The 15,624-nt window shown below is 40.1% G+C and overlaps 1 protein-coding gene across 9 annotated transcripts in view; it reads right to left on the bottom strand.

The window, feature by feature from the left end:
* LPP (LIM domain containing preferred translocation partner in lipoma) overlaps nt 1-15,624 on the bottom strand; it is a 679,749-nt gene that overhangs the window by 333,595 nt on the left and 330,530 nt on the right. For 8 of the 9 annotated variants that reach the window (XM_086674971.1, XM_086674973.1, XM_086674968.1 and 5 more), the window contains one exon: nt 11,845-11,970. In XM_086674971.1, coding sequence (XP_086531097.1) covers nt 11,845-11,970 — 126 coding nt within the window. The remainder of the gene's footprint in view (nt 1-11,844; nt 11,971-15,624) is intronic. The other variant, XM_025913804.2, reaches the window with a different exon arrangement.

Raw genomic sequence — 15,624 nt, 5'->3', positions numbered from 1 at the left:
TTTTACTTTTGTTTTGCAAGATTAATTTGGCTATTCTTGGTCCCTTAAATTTTTATATGTATTTTAGAATGTGCTTGTCAACTTCTACAAAGAAGAAAAGTGGAATTCTGATAGGGATTGCTTTGAACCTGTAGAACAATTGGGGAAGCACGCCACCTTCATAGTACATCTTCCAAGCAATGGACCCAGGATGTCTCTCTACTCACTTAGGTCTTCTTTAATATTTTTCAACAATTCAACAGAAATTTTATGTTCAATTCAGCAATCAATGGTTAAAAGGGGGAAAAAAGTGAATAAATGAGTGAAGAAATCAATCAATGAATAAGAGAGAGAAACTCCAAGTAGTTCTTGGAAAATCATATACAATGGCCACCGCCTTCTTGAATCCCATTTATCTTCTCACAAAACCATTCTCCAAGAGTCCCAGTTCTCACGATACATTTTAGTCCTTTTCTCATGTCTCCAGCCATAATTCCCATTGTTTCTTTCTGTTTTGCTCATCCAATATGATGGATAATGGTAGAGAAGTAATGGCCTGAATGACATCTCCATTCATACCCTTACTTCAGAAGGAGCTCCAGGAAACTTGTTCTAACAGCTGCAAACAGACCACTCTAATCCTCCCTCTTTTTTCTTCCCTTGCTGGTTGTGAGGTCTGATCTACAAGTGACTGTTAAAATAGATTTCCCCATAAACAGAGTTGAACATCATAACTTTTAGCTATGCTGGGTTGGCTGATGAGAAAAGGAGCCCTAAAATTAATATTACATAGAATATTATGTCATCCAGGATGCTGTTTATAAAAACTGTTTCCTGACTTTGACTGCCTGGGTAAGGATCAATTTAACATAAGTTGGCCATTTGGGAAGTAAAACATCACTCTGTGTAGGTTGGGTGGCAGAGAGAGCCAAGAAGATTCCTTACTGCTAAGGAGCTTAGCACATCTAGCAGCATCTAGGAAGCAGTATTCTCCACTATTTTCATATAAGTGGTCCAATATAAAAAAAGAGTTCAAGACATTTCACAATGATTCAGGTAATGGTCTTGTGCACATGGCTGCTAGTACTTCAAGTTTCAAGAAATTCCACATTTCTTAAAAGAAACAAATAATGGGGTGCCTGGTGGCTCAGTTGGTTAAGCGTCCGACTTTGGCTCAGGTCATGATCTCACAGTTTGTGGGTTCGAGCCCCGTGGCGGGCTCTGTGCTGACAGCTCGGAGCCTGGAGTTGTTTTTAATTCTGTGTCTCTCTCTCTCTCTGTCCCCCCCCCCATTTATGTCCTGTCTCTCTCTCTCTCTCTCTCTCTCTCTCAAAAATAAATAAACATTAAAAAAAAGAGACAAATAAATATTCTATCTCTTTAGCCCACTTTAAATCTTATATTTTTATTTATACCAAAAGAGTATGTTACTCTAATGGAACCAGTGTTTACTACCAATATAAGCAAAGAATCCACTTAGAATTAAACCCCCTCTTTTTAAAAAGTCTGAAGTTTACATATTTTGTGGATGTTTACAGGCACATATATGTACACAGATTCAAAGCTTATTTTCATTTAAAAAGCATGAATTAGATTTAGGGAATTAATTAGTTTTGAAATGGCTTATAACTGGCATTTATTTATGACATTTCAAATACTGGTCAGGAGGTATCAGAAACCTGATGTGGTAAAGGAAGGAGAAGATGAATCATAGAAGCCCAAGCAAAAAGAGTCATATGATAATCCTGCATTTTTTTTTTTTTCCTGAAGAAAGGAAATATCTATCAGTTCATCAGTCAGGTAACTGTTGTCTCCTATCGTTGAATTCAAAGAATTTATCACATTGATCTTTGTATTAGGAAACACTGAGTAATATATTCAGCAATTCTATAGAGGATACAGAAAATAACTTGATGTTTAATTTTTATACCATCCCCAAAATAACAGAATGGTATAGTATTGAAACGTTAGCTGAATCAACAGCCATCATTCAGTTGTCTTTAACAAAAGTCATTTGCCTCAGTTGTACATATTTTGTATTGATGTAAATACATATTCCCTCTGGAAAAATTAGAAGGCAGCTCTACCTTTACCATGCACTAGCCCAAAGTCAAATCCAGATGGGATTATCTGACAGACCTCTAGGGTATGGATACTTACATCATTACTGAACTTGATGACAACATCTCTCATTTATTCAGTAAATATGAATTTGTCAGTCTCTTATATGTCAGGAAACAAAAGATAATCCTGCCTCAAGGACTTCATAGTCTGGTATTTCTCACAATTACTTTTTTGCTGTTCAAGCTTAAGGCATTACACACTTTTAGGTTATCTCAGTAAGGAATATTCTGTGAATAAAGTTATAAGATGTTTTACTTTACTTAAGTAAGGTGTGATTCAGTACAGCAAAACGCACTCCAATTCCCTTCTATGGCCTTGAACTCCAATATGACTCCACAGTTTAGGAGGACATTTGGGTGAGGACCCAGGGACCAAGCCGAGAAACACCTTCCAAAATTCACGAGTGGCCCTGTCTGCACTTACAAATGAAAACTATTACCTGCTGGTTCAACAGAAGTCTGTGCCCAATTGGTATCTTTTATTTCAATAAAATTCCAGCTTAGAGTTTTATAAGGAAATATGTATGCTCAAACTATGAAACACCACAAATTACAGTTTTAAACTGGTACTTAATATATTCACCGAAAGGCAATGTATGACTTTCCTGGTAGTTTTTCCACAGTGTGAAAAGAACCTTAACAGTTATACTCCAGTGTGATATTTTGTGTGGAGAACAGACCAGTTATTCACCGTGACAAACGGTGATATGTAGAACTGGTTATTAACCACCTCCAACCTTCTGTCTAATGACACCCATCATTATCACCATTTTACTTTAGTTTGGCCATACAGCATATAAGAAATGGGTATCAAAATGGACAATGACAATATCTTATCAGAGATATGCCTAAAATGTAATTTTCATATGTACTTACAACGGTAAAGTCTAATCACTTTAAGCAAAAAAAAATAATAATAAATAAATAAATAAATAAATAAATACATAATACATACATACATAATAAACACATAAATATATGTGTGTATATATATACACTTATATGTACATATATACATATATACATACATGTACATATATATGTATGTGTGTATATATACACATATATACATGTACATATATATACATATATGTGCACATATACACACACATATACATATATATGTAGCTGGATTTGTACTCTGCTGTTTAGTTTCTTTTTAAATTGAAAAAAAAAGGTAGGGGAGGACCATGGGGTTTCAGAGCAAGGCTACCACCAAAACAGATATTTAAACAGTGGGAGAAGATGAAAGAAATAAGGAAACCAGTCCAGGCAAGAAAGCTCTTTAACTTTGCAAATGTGATGTGTGCTTCTGTGTGGACACAGAGCTAATCATTTCCACTAAGATGCTGTTGAAAAAAGAAGAACGTCGGGAGTCAGCCTTGTGCATTTCTCTTTCAACCAAGGCCTGGATGGAGTGATGCTGTGCAATGTAACACACAAGCACCTCGGAGCCAAGGACTCATCAAGGTCTGGCAAATAAATCAGTTAAAGGCTACCCCAGAGACCACGGCCAAGGCACCATAGATAACCCCTCACCCACCCCGGTCTCCCAGGCAGGGGCTGGCTTCTGCATGGTGTTCAGCAGGAGCCGCTTGCTCAGCTCCATCACTGCCAGGGGCTAACCTAAGGTACACACTAGGAGCACATTCTTACACTGGGGTAGGTGAAATGGACATTTCTGTGTGACAGTTTTGTACAGTCGTGATCCACAGTATATTTTCGGCCTAAATTTCCACTCGGAAAAATGTTACATTTTCATGGCACTCAAAACAAAGATTAAAATTTAACTTTATTATGATTTGTCACATAGGACACAAACAGAAGCATCACCTTCTAAAAAAAAAAAAGGAGGAGGTATAAATGTTATTGAGATGCAATTATATACAATCTAAAAATTAATTGCCCGTCATCAAACTCTTGGCAGGCACCTTCTGAGTCAGCTAACCACTCCTCCACCCCCATCTCATTGTTCTTTAACTGTTGAAGTTCTCCGACAGGTACAGACTAATTCAAGATAAACCGTATCTTCTAAACATGGACAGTGCAAATGAAGATCTGTTTTTCTTCTCAAATGGAATTTTCCCACATTTTATTTTATTGTACTCCCACTCATATCTTATATATATGAGGTTTCTACAGAGCGTTAACTTTCCCCATAGCTCTCAAAGAAAGCTATTAGTAAACAGACAATACAGATATATAGGCAACTATGGCTTTTATTTTCCCTAACAAATCACAAGACGCTCCTAAATTTTTCCCAAGAGAATATAGGGAAAGGAAGATAAAGCCATCCACACCTATTCCCTTTTTCAAACAGCATAAGACCCAGATCTGATCTCAATTCTCAAGAAGCCAAATAAAAACCAGCAAGGGCCCATTCTGCGGGGATAGACTGCGTCCCCATTACAGCATCGATGTGCCGTGGCTTTCATGTCCCAGTGGCCTACATGTTTGGGTTGCTCTGAATGATACAAAATATTAAAAATTTAATTACTAATTAATCTCCCCTGCAGCTGTTCATGGCTTCTGCAAGCTAGAACAGGGAGCGCAAGAGAATAGAAGATCCACGGCACCACGAGACTCCACCCTGATTACACTGACTCCAAGCCCTCGGGCCACATGAATTCCTAATAAAAAGCCTTCCATACAACACACACTCACTGAGAAATACTTTCTCAGGTTGTCTCATAGATTAGTGTTCTATGAAAAGAACTTAGTGTGGGAGCCCAGGTAGTGTAATTAGAGATGTGCCCATGTGACCAAACAGCATTTATGTACTCGGTTTCCAAATAGGCTAAGAAGTTCTAGCAATTGCTAAATGCCTTAAATTAGGAAGATAAATACATCATTTATAGGGTAAACAACATTCAGAAAGGATAAGCTCCAAATCTTCAAAGCCCTAAAGCTTTAAAGCAAGCTCCACAAGCTAACAATTCCAAAACAAAACAGGAAGAATTGAGTGAAAGGCTGCTTTGAGACAACATCTTATTCCTTGTAGCTCTAGAACAATATTGTATTTCTGCAAACGGGAAGCAATTGTAGTTACCATGCCCATTTTATTTTATTTTATTTTTCTAATATAAAAATTTATTGTCAAATTGGTTTCCATACAACACCCAGTGCTCATCCCAACAGGTGCCCTCCTCAATGCCCATCACCCCCTTTCCCCTCCCTCCCACCCCCCTTCAACCCTCAGTTGATTCTCAGTTTTTAAGAGTCTCTTATGGTTTGCCTCCTTCCCTCTCTGTAACTTTTTTTCCTCCTTCCCCCTGCCCCATGGTCTTCTGTTAAGTTTCTCAGGATCCACAGAAGAGTGAAAACATATTGTATCTGTCTTTCTCTATATGACTTATTTCACTTAGCATAACACTCTCTAGTTCCATCCATGTTGCTACAAAAGGCCATATTTCATTCTTTCTCATTGCCAACTAGTATTCCATTGTATATATAAACCACAACTTCTTTATCCATTCATCAGTTGATGGACATTTAGGCTCTTTCCATAATTTGGCTATTGTTGAAAGTGCTGCTGTAAACATTGGAGTACAAGTGCCCCTATGCATCCGCACTCCTATATCCCTTGGGTAAATTCCTAGGCGTGCTATTACTGGGTCATAGGGTAGGTCTATTTTTAATTTTTTGAGGAACCTCCACACTGTTTTCCAGAGTGGCTGCACCAGTTTGCATTCCCACCAACAGTGCAAGAGGGTTCCCGTTTCTCCACACCCTCTCCAGCATCTATAGTCTCCTGATGTGTTCATTTTAGCCACTCTGACTGGTGTGAGGTGGTATCTGAGTGTGGTTTTGATTTGTATTTCCCTGATGAGGAGCGACACTGAGCATCTTTTCATGTGCCTGCTGGCCATCTGAATGTCTTCTTTAGAGAAGTGTCTAATAAGAAATTGCTAAGGCTGAGGTCAGAGAGGTTTTTCATGCACAATCCCAGATTTCAGCCTCTACTACAAAGCTGTAATCATCAAGACAGCATGGTATTGGCACAAAAACAGACACACAGACCAACAGAATAGAACACAGACTCCAGAACTGGACCCACAAAAGTATGGCCAACTAATCTTTGACAAAGCAGGAAAGAATATCCAATGGAAAAAAAGACAGTCTCTTTAACAAATGGTGCTGGGAGAAGTGGACAGCAACATGCAGAAGAATGAAACTAGACCACTTTCTTACACCATTCACAAAAATAAACCCAAAATGGATGAAGAATCTGAATGTGAGACAGGAAGCCATCAAAACCGTAGAGGAGAAAGCAGGGAAAAACCTCTCTGGCCTCAGCCACAGCAATTTCTTACTTGACACGTCTCCAAAGGCAAGGGAATTAAAAGCAAAATTGAACTATTGGGACCTCATGAAAATAAAAAAAGCTTCTGCACTGCAAAGGAAACAATCAACAAAACTAAAAGGCAACGGACAGAACAGGAAAAGATATTTGCAAATGACATTTCAGACAAAGGGCTAGTACCATGTCCATTGTAGAAATAAAGAAAAGGAAGGTCAGCCTGGTGAGGTGACAGTTCACACAAGTGAAGTTCTTTCTAGAGAGATGGTCACATGGAATTGAGAAGACAGTAGTTTTCTTACTGGCCAATTTGGAGTCTAAGCTACCAAACTATCCCCAACCCTATCCTTATCTCCAAGATTTCTCCAAAAATTTTTATACTGGCATGAATGAGGATAATGAAATCCCTTTATCAATTTTGTCCATTATCAATTCAAAAGCAACTTGATTCAAACGTTACCATGAAATATTAATATAAACTACGTGAAAGATCTTCCAGGTCACCTAGACACCAGCTCCAACACTACCACACTCCTTATAGGAAGAAGAGGCAGCTTTGTTCTAGGAATTGGAAGACCAGCATTCCAGCTCTGCCTTCGCTGGGAGAATGGAAAAACAAGCCCACGATTTATCCTCTGTCTTCTAAGAAACTGACAGAATTGCAACGGATCCCTCGTGTAGCTGCACTTCTACCAAGAAATGATGTTCAATGGGTGGGGTCTAGTTACATACTATCTCACAGGTGCTAAATGGTAATAAGTTTTCTGTTTACTTTGGAGGTATGTTCTTTATCTACTCCTTTGTTATGTTTCCAAGACACATTTTTTAGGAGAAGTATCACAAAAGAGAGACACTGTGGAATAAACTAATTGAGATGCTAAAAAGAACCAAACTGTCCCCTGGTTGTTGTTATCATCCACAGAGAACCATTCTGACATGGTTCAGGAAAAAGACAATCATTCATCTTGCCTCTAACTGAGCCTCACTGAGCAATGTTCTTTCCCTGTCTGGGGAAAAACTTGCCTTCTGCAAAGCAAGTGTTTGGCAACATGACCTCGAAAGCTCACTTAAGCTCTGATACTCTATGATCATATTGGGTCTGTGGTTTATGCATTAACTACCTCTGACCTTCTCACACCTGTTCGTCCAAAACTAACACACACATATAGAAATGATCAGAAATTTTAGTTTCAAACACGGAGGTAGTATAATTGCATATACCTCTGTGAAGTGTCACAGATGTATATACTTTTACATTATGAAATTTGTTTTTAAAATTACCCCCAATTCCAATGCAGCAAGAAGCTGTAGGAGTTGCTACCCATAACACCCCCCACCCCCCCATCCCACCCCCCCACCCCCCCGCTGATTCCTCCTCTTACTATGAGTCCTTGGGCATCAAGAGGGCTCCCTAGGTATTAAGTACATGTGATTCCTTCATCCACCATTGCCCTTTGCATTCCACATACCCTATATGTCACAATGTCCCTAACTCATTCTTCAAGCAAGGCATTCGCTTTCAACATTCCCTGGCTTCCTCATTCCTGTTTTTCTGGTACCTTGAATCCCACGCGCTTCCCATGATATATGCAACCAAGTAAGTACACCTGCTCCCTGCTCTGTGAGGTCCTCCTGGACACTTCTGTAGAAAGGCATAAAGTATAATGCTGATATTCCTAATTTTGATTTTCCAACAATTTCAACATCTGGTAAGTCACATGGTGACTGCAAGTAGCACAACAGGGAAGTCTTCCTTTTGTGTCCTTTAGAATTGTTTATGCGCTTGTCTTTTCTCTAAGACTAGGAATTATTCCAGAGCAAGGACCTGTTGATACCGATCTTTGTATTTCCAATGTCTAAGCCACAGTGGGATCTCAATAAATGTTAGGTGAATGAATGAATATGTAAAATTAAGCAACATTTCCCAAAATAAAAAATAGATAAATCAGCACACAAAACTAAAGTTGGGAAATCTGAGAGCAGGAAACGTTTGCTTGGAAAAAGGAGGAAAATGCTCCATAAAATCTATTTTTAAGAGCGCAGACATTTTTTTTAAGTTACATGAATAGAGCTCTTTTGGACCTCTCGCTCGGCAAATATTCCACATATATCATCATTTTCCCTCAGATCCATGACTCAAAGCAGCCTTTACAAAGGTGATTCAGAGGTGGGCTTGGGAAAGCATACAATACCTACTTAAATAATGAGAAATCATAGACCTACTAGCCTACTTTAAGTGTTCGCGTGACTCAACAGATTTTGCAATTTGCTTTGGATCAAAAATGGAAACATCAAAGTTGGGCATTAACAGTGCATTTCTAGGACTTTCCAAGTACCTTTTAATTACAACACAACACAGTCTCCTGCAGATATCATCTTCTCTTGACACATAATTTTTAATATTTTAAGTGTGTGATTATTGTTCTCACAGCATATAATTATGTTAACCAATAAATACTAACACATCTAATTCAGTTCCACCAGAGTGAAGATAATTCAGAAAAATGGGATGTATCTCCCAATTAACTCTTGATTTCCTAAATTAGAATAATAAAACAAAGGTTAGAAAGGATCGCTCTTTAATTTTAGGCACGATGAAAGTAGATCTTTCTCCTAATTCTTAACTTACTCTATTTAAGGGTTACCATTATTAACATTTTTTAACCCTCTAAATGGTTTACTTTTTAGGAGAAAGTCATATTTAAGGGAAACCGTTACTCATATGACTGTATAGTTTGTCACTGGTAAAAAAAAAAACAAAAACAAAACATAAACAAACAAAAATCCTGGCATCCTCTGTCTTATTCGAGAACTTAGAACCAAACACACAAAAAAGCCAAGGCCCAGCTGTGCCCACCCTGTACTCATGTGCCCTGAGAAGGTCACTTACCTGCCACATCGTAGTTGCCTCATCTACAAAGTTAGCACACTATCTGTATCTAGCAGTTGAGATATCTGTACCTTACTCAAGTGAGAAAATGCAAAAGTGCTTTACAATCAGTAAAGTACTGTCCAAATATCAGTGATTACGAGTTTGTGTGCACAGTAAGATGGCTCAAACAGAAACGGAGCTGCTGAATAATCCATTAAAATGCAGTGATTTATGGGAGGCAGGCACAGACATAGCCTTAAAGAATGAATGCTATATTAAGCAAAAAACTCTGGGCAGAACCTCTCCAGTGTGTATTAGTGTATAATAATTTAGGAGATAAAAAAAAAAGATTAAGCAAAAGTCCTATTACAAAAAGGGTGGGTCAAAATAGTATTTGAGCAGAAGACAGATGAGTCCAGATGAAAAGTCAGTGGTTTCACTGTCCTGAGAAACTTGGCTTGAGGTATTTGCTGGGTAGAACTGGAAAAATGTTTAGCACCAAACAATGGCCATAAGCTTGCTTATGAAGTCAGCAAGGCATGTTGAAGAATAATTCTCAGACTTGGGTTCATCCTCCTGCATCCTTCCCGATGTTGTTGTTGGGTTTGTTGTTGTTATCCAAAATGAATTTTAGCTTTCCCCTGCTTAAGAACCTTCACCTATTTTCCATTGTCTATAAAAATCAGGCCAAAATGTCAATCTGGCATTCACATGTGTCCACAGACTCGCAGTAGGGAACCATCTGGTCCTAGAGCCCACTCCAAGCCTTCATTGGCCTCGTCTGCTGCTTGCCATTCTCTGAATACACCCTGGACCTTCCTGCTTTACAGCTCATGCTGTTCTCCCCTCTGCACCCCAACAATCCAATGCCACCGATTCCGGTAGCTGAACATGCAAGTCTTCGGATAAACCTTCTCAGAGTTCTGAGTACTCAGAAAGTACTACTTTCACGTGCTTCTACCATATTTGCCATAGTTTAACTTCTGAAATCATGGGCTCTTGGAAGATGGTGGCTTGGCTCTCTTTTTCACCCTATCAACCACCGACTTTCCTTCTCCCAAAAGGTCCCCCCAAAAGACCACAGCGCCTGCTACATACCTGCAGTTCAGGGCATTTTTCCAGAAATGAAATGCATTGTTACTGGAGCCAAGAGCCAAGAGCCAAGACAGGTGAGGAACCACTAAGCTCTGGTGTCTTTTGCCTGGTGCCCCCACACGGCTGATGAACCCATTATGTGTTCAGAAAAGGTAATGGGACTATGTAAAGAGGTAAAGAGGAAAGTACTGCCACCTTACGTGTGGAAATGGGTGACAGCGGAGAGGCAGGACAGGGTTTTCGTTCATGAAAGAAACCATCATGAATTCAGGAGCTGCTGTTCAAGAGCCAGAGTGAGACTCAGAGTGCCGTATGCGCTGTCACTTAGTCAAACAAACATCACTCCAGTCAAACAACAGCGACGACGGTGCCAATCCCATGTTTGCACCTAGAGTTCTGCTGGCTGTCTTGTGAGGACTCAGAAGCCCTAGAATAGATTTACCGTTGCCTTCCTAAGACCTGAAGGAGGGGAGCCGGCCAACAGCAGTGGAAGCTCAGCTTCTGAAATGTAGATAATAAACTATGGAGCAGAGAAATAGCCACGCTCTAAAGTAAGCAAAGAAATGCACAGAAGAGCTCATATCAAGGCTCCATTAGAATCAAAAAACAGATTCTAATTGCTACCACTAATTCTGGTGAGACTGAGGAGTATAATAGTGAAAGCTATTCCGAATCTTTGGAAAGAAAAGTTAAGAAAGTGATTATACTCCTCAGTGAAGAAATCCCAACCCGAGGAAATCTGAGACAGAGAAAGAGATCCCAGGAAAACATAGATGAGAGGCGCCTGGGTGGCTCAGTTGGTTAAGCGTCTGACTCGATTTCAGCTCAAGTCATGATCTCATGGTTCATGGAATCGAGCCCTATGTTGGCCTCTGTGCTGACAGCATGGAGCCTGCTTGGGATTCTCTACCCCACCCCTGCCCCTCCCGCCTCACTTACTCTCTCTCTCTCTCTCAAAAATAAATAATAAATAAACTTTGGGAAACGTTGAAAAATATTTTTAAAAAGAAAATATACATGAACATGTCCCTCATAGCATTACTTACAAAAACAACCAGAAAACGAAAGCCACTTTAACATCCAACATAAGAGGTTTCTTTACAGAAGATATAGCCCTCACCTTAACTTTAACAGAGCCATGCTAAATCCTATTTGTGAAGACCATACAGACATACAACAAAAGAGTTCACACAGGGAAAGTCAGAAAAAGAACAGTGCAATAAAATAAGAAGAAATTTAATTTTCACAACATTTCAAACATCTTGTATTCTTTTAAAAAATACTAGCAAATTCAATTTAAAAGCTTTCTGTCAACTAACATACGTTGATATTTATTCAATAAAAAGACAACATAGACCGCTGACCCTGAGAAGATCAAAAAAGAACGGAAAGGCAATAAGACGCAGAATGTTCTCTTGGGCAACTGTGGACTCTCTGTGGCCAGCAATGTGGCCATATTTACAGAAGGATCTTACCTGTGGAGGCCGAGGCTTGTAGGGCGAGCTGCACTCAAGGTCGGCCAAGATGCTAGTCAGTGAGTCTATCTCGGCATCCAGGCTAGAACGTCTCTCCTCAAGGGTCTTGCCTCCAGGATTTCCCTGCTAGAAGCATCATAGGCATGTTACAAAAATAATAATAGTAATAGTAATAATAAAAAATCTCCAGTTTCTAGTGATATCAGTCTATGTGCAAATCTCTCAAGTTACAGTGTGACTTTGCCCAAGCTTTTTAGCACCTCAGTTTTGTTTCTGTTTTTGTTTTTGTTTCTTTAGCTTTTGCAAAACCTGGAGTAGAATTACCCTCTTTTGACAAATAAGAAAACTGAAAGATATGAAGTGATTTTCCTAAAATCACACACATTAGAGGCTTTCTTTTTTGATGAGTATACAAGCAAAAGGAAATAAATGTCTCCATCCCTGTGCTGAAGGAGCAGATCCAACTGTGGAGCTATTACAAGTTCTCTGTGTTCAGAAACCATCACACAGAATTATGACATTTGAGTGGGAACAGGAAGGGGCAAGGGCGGAGACAGACAGCCCAGGAAGGGGAATTGATGGGCCAAGTGCAGGTACTAGGTGTGTCTGAGAGAGACAATGCATTCCAAGCACTTCACCTCCAAAGTGCGCTAGAAGGGGTATGCTCAGGGTTCTGGCCAAGGGCTGCAGAGAACACATGTGGCAGTGGTTACTGATTACAAAGCTGGACATCTATGGATTTCACGTGGAAATGTCCCATGATGTCACAAGTTCTGACATCCACCTGGGCTCAGAAGAACAGGGGGCCATTACAGGGCAAGACACTGTCACAAGGGCATTCCCAGGAATCGTGAGCAGACTGGAGGAAAGCAAGCAAACGGTTTGGCTTGAGCTTAAGGCAAGGTAACGGAAAGTAAGATGGTCATAGGATTTGGAAGCAGAGTGAGTTAGTCTTTTTTTAATGTTTATTTATTTATTTTGAGAGCGATAAAGAGTGTGAGAGAGTGAGTGGGGGAAGGGCAAAGGAAGAGGAAGACACAGAATCTGAAGCAGGCTCCAGGCTCTGAGCTGTCAGTACAGAGCCCGACACAGGGTTCAAACTCAGGAACCATGAGATCATGACCTGAGCTAAGTCGGAGGCTTAACTGACTGAGCCACCCAGGCGCCCCATGTATGTTTATTTTTATATCCTGCAAACTTAATGAACTCACCTATTAGTTTTAAGAGGTTCATTTGTTGTGTTTTGTTTTGTTTTGTTGTTTTTAAGAATCCTTGTAATTTTCTATGTAGTGAATCATGTCGTCTATAAATTGGGACAATTTTATTTTGGGGGAACCTGGGTGGCTCAGTCGGTTAAGCACCTGACTCTTGACCTCGGATCAGATTATGATCTCATGGTTCGTGGGGCTGGAACTCACGAACTGTGAGATCATGACCTAAGCCGAACTTGGACACTCAACCGACTGAGCCACCCAGGCATCTCTTAAAGTACTATTTTAGGGGCACCTTGGTGGCTCAGTCGGTTGACTATCCAACTCTTGGATTTCAGCTCAGGTCCTAATCTCACAGTTTGTGAGTTTGAGCCCCAAGTCAGGCTCTGTGCTGACAGCGCGGAGCCTGCTTGGGATTCTCTCTCTCCCTCTCTCTTTCTGCCTGTCTCTCTCTCTCTCTCAAAAGAAATAAACTTATAAAACTATTCTTTTAAGGTGACAAAGTTACTAGTGATTGTGGATTGTTTTGGGAGTGTCTCTTTCAACTCCATCAAGAAACCGAAGTATGCAACAAGACCCAACCAAAATGAAATAATGGGAAATTAGTGTCATCTCATCAACTCTACTGAACTTCTCTGAAGCAGTTAAATATCAGGATAGGCTGCTAAAGAGTTTAGAAAAAGCATCAGCCAGGATGCTTGGGTGGCTCAGTCAGTTAACTGTCTGACTTTGGCTCAGGTCATGATCTCATCGCTTGTGGGTCAGACCCTGTGTCGGGCTCTGTGCTGAGAGCTCAGAGCATGGAGCTTGCTTCAGATTCTGTGTCTCTTTCTCCTCTCTCTCTCTCTCTCTCTCTCTCTCTCTCTGTCCTTCCCCTGAGAGCACTCTGTCTCTGTCTCTCTCTCTCTCTCTCTCTCTCTCAAAAATAAATAAACTTAAAAAAAATTAAAAGAAAAGAAAGAAATGTATTAGCCAAGAAACCAGAATATCTTCAGCGACAACAAAAAATAGGGTACACTGACACGCCAGCATTCAATCTTACAATTCTCTAAGTAAACTTATCTTATTAGTGATGTGCTAAATCAGGTAACGATAGCATAATAGCATTGTCTGTTAATATCACTAGTTTTTTTTCCTCTAGTAGCCTGCTCACCAGACCAGCTTTCCTGAGTCCCAGAACTTAAATTTAAGTCTCTACATAAAACAGACCTAATAGGCTCTGGTGTGTCTGTCCATCACTTGTGAATTTAGCCCATGTAAGTTGATCCCTCTGGACTTGATCTGTCCCAGGCACACAGATAACATCAACGTCTATGACGTCACGGCCCAGCCCCATGGAGCCAAAACAGATTGTCGTCTGTCCCAGAAGTAGTGGTATTCTTACTTGTGAGCCCTCTCTGAATAAGGGTATCATTCATCACACTATCTAAAGCAGCTTCCTCATCATTTTCTGGTTCTGAATGTATTTGCATGACCCTTGTACGGTACTCTAACCTCTCACCTTGTTTTTCTCATAATATCAATCATCTTTTAATATCTTAATATTCTCTTTTAATATTATCTTTTATTTGGCTGTCTGTCATCAGTTGGCCCAAGAGAACGTGAGCTTCCTGAGGACAGAATTTTGTCCATTTAGCTCCTTGCTGTTTCCCCACAGTCTTGCTAGGGCCCGATCCATGGACGTGCTCAATAAATTCTTTGAGTAAATAAATGAATAACGACTGACTCTGCCACAGGTCCAGCCAGCAACCTTCTTCATATCAGAACCTTTGGGGTAAAAGCAGCCAGAGGTACAATAGGCTCAGTGGATGCTCTTGTATATCGAATATGTAATATGTTCTAGAAAGGGAATCAGAGTCCCAGGGTGCATGAGTGTGCACCCATGTATATGCCTGTATATTCCATGCTGTATGACCCATATTTGCAGCTTGCCCTTAAGAAAACCGAGACTGCCCTCGGCTCTCTTGCCAAAGCCAAAAATAGAAAACAGTGTCATAGCAGGTGGGTTATGTTTTTCCAGAGTCTGAATTTCCAGTTTGACCAAGTCCTATAAGGCTAGTCGCCCTCTGTCCTAGAAAGATATGTTTCCAGAATGCTAATCCCTCTATCAAAGGTGATCTCAACTTTATCCCGCTATGAAATATGGTGGCATTATAAAGAATAAAGTCCCTTTAATGTTTAAAATTCATGTGAAGGGGCATCTGGGTGGCTTAGTCAGTTAAGCGTCTGATTCTTAATCTCAGCTCAGGTCTTGATCTCAGGGTCATGAGTTCAAGCCCCGCACTGGGCTCCATGCTGGGCGTGAAGCCTACTTAAAACAAAAATAAAAATAAATAAAATAAAATTCATGTGAACATTCTGGGGAGTGGGTCCTGGTACAACAAGGAAAGATGGAACATTATTGTTTGGGAAGGCAATTGAGAACTATGTGAATCCGATTCCCTTATGCATATTTCCATTATCTCCCTATAGTCATAGACAGAGTAATATATGTGTAAGGGTGGGGAATTGGTTAAATTCTTCTATGGGCCATAGTCTCCTCACCCTCACCTGCCTTACCTAAGCCAGA

This window comes from Puma concolor, chromosome C2 (assembly GCF_028749965.1).
Source record: "Puma concolor isolate L17-30 chromosome C2, mPumCon1.1.hap2, whole genome shotgun sequence".
NCBI classification, from domain to species: domain Eukaryota; kingdom Metazoa; phylum Chordata; class Mammalia; order Carnivora; family Felidae; genus Puma; species Puma concolor.
The sequence above is the reverse complement of the archived record's forward strand: the minus strand, read 5'-3'. Positions and strand labels throughout refer to the sequence as shown.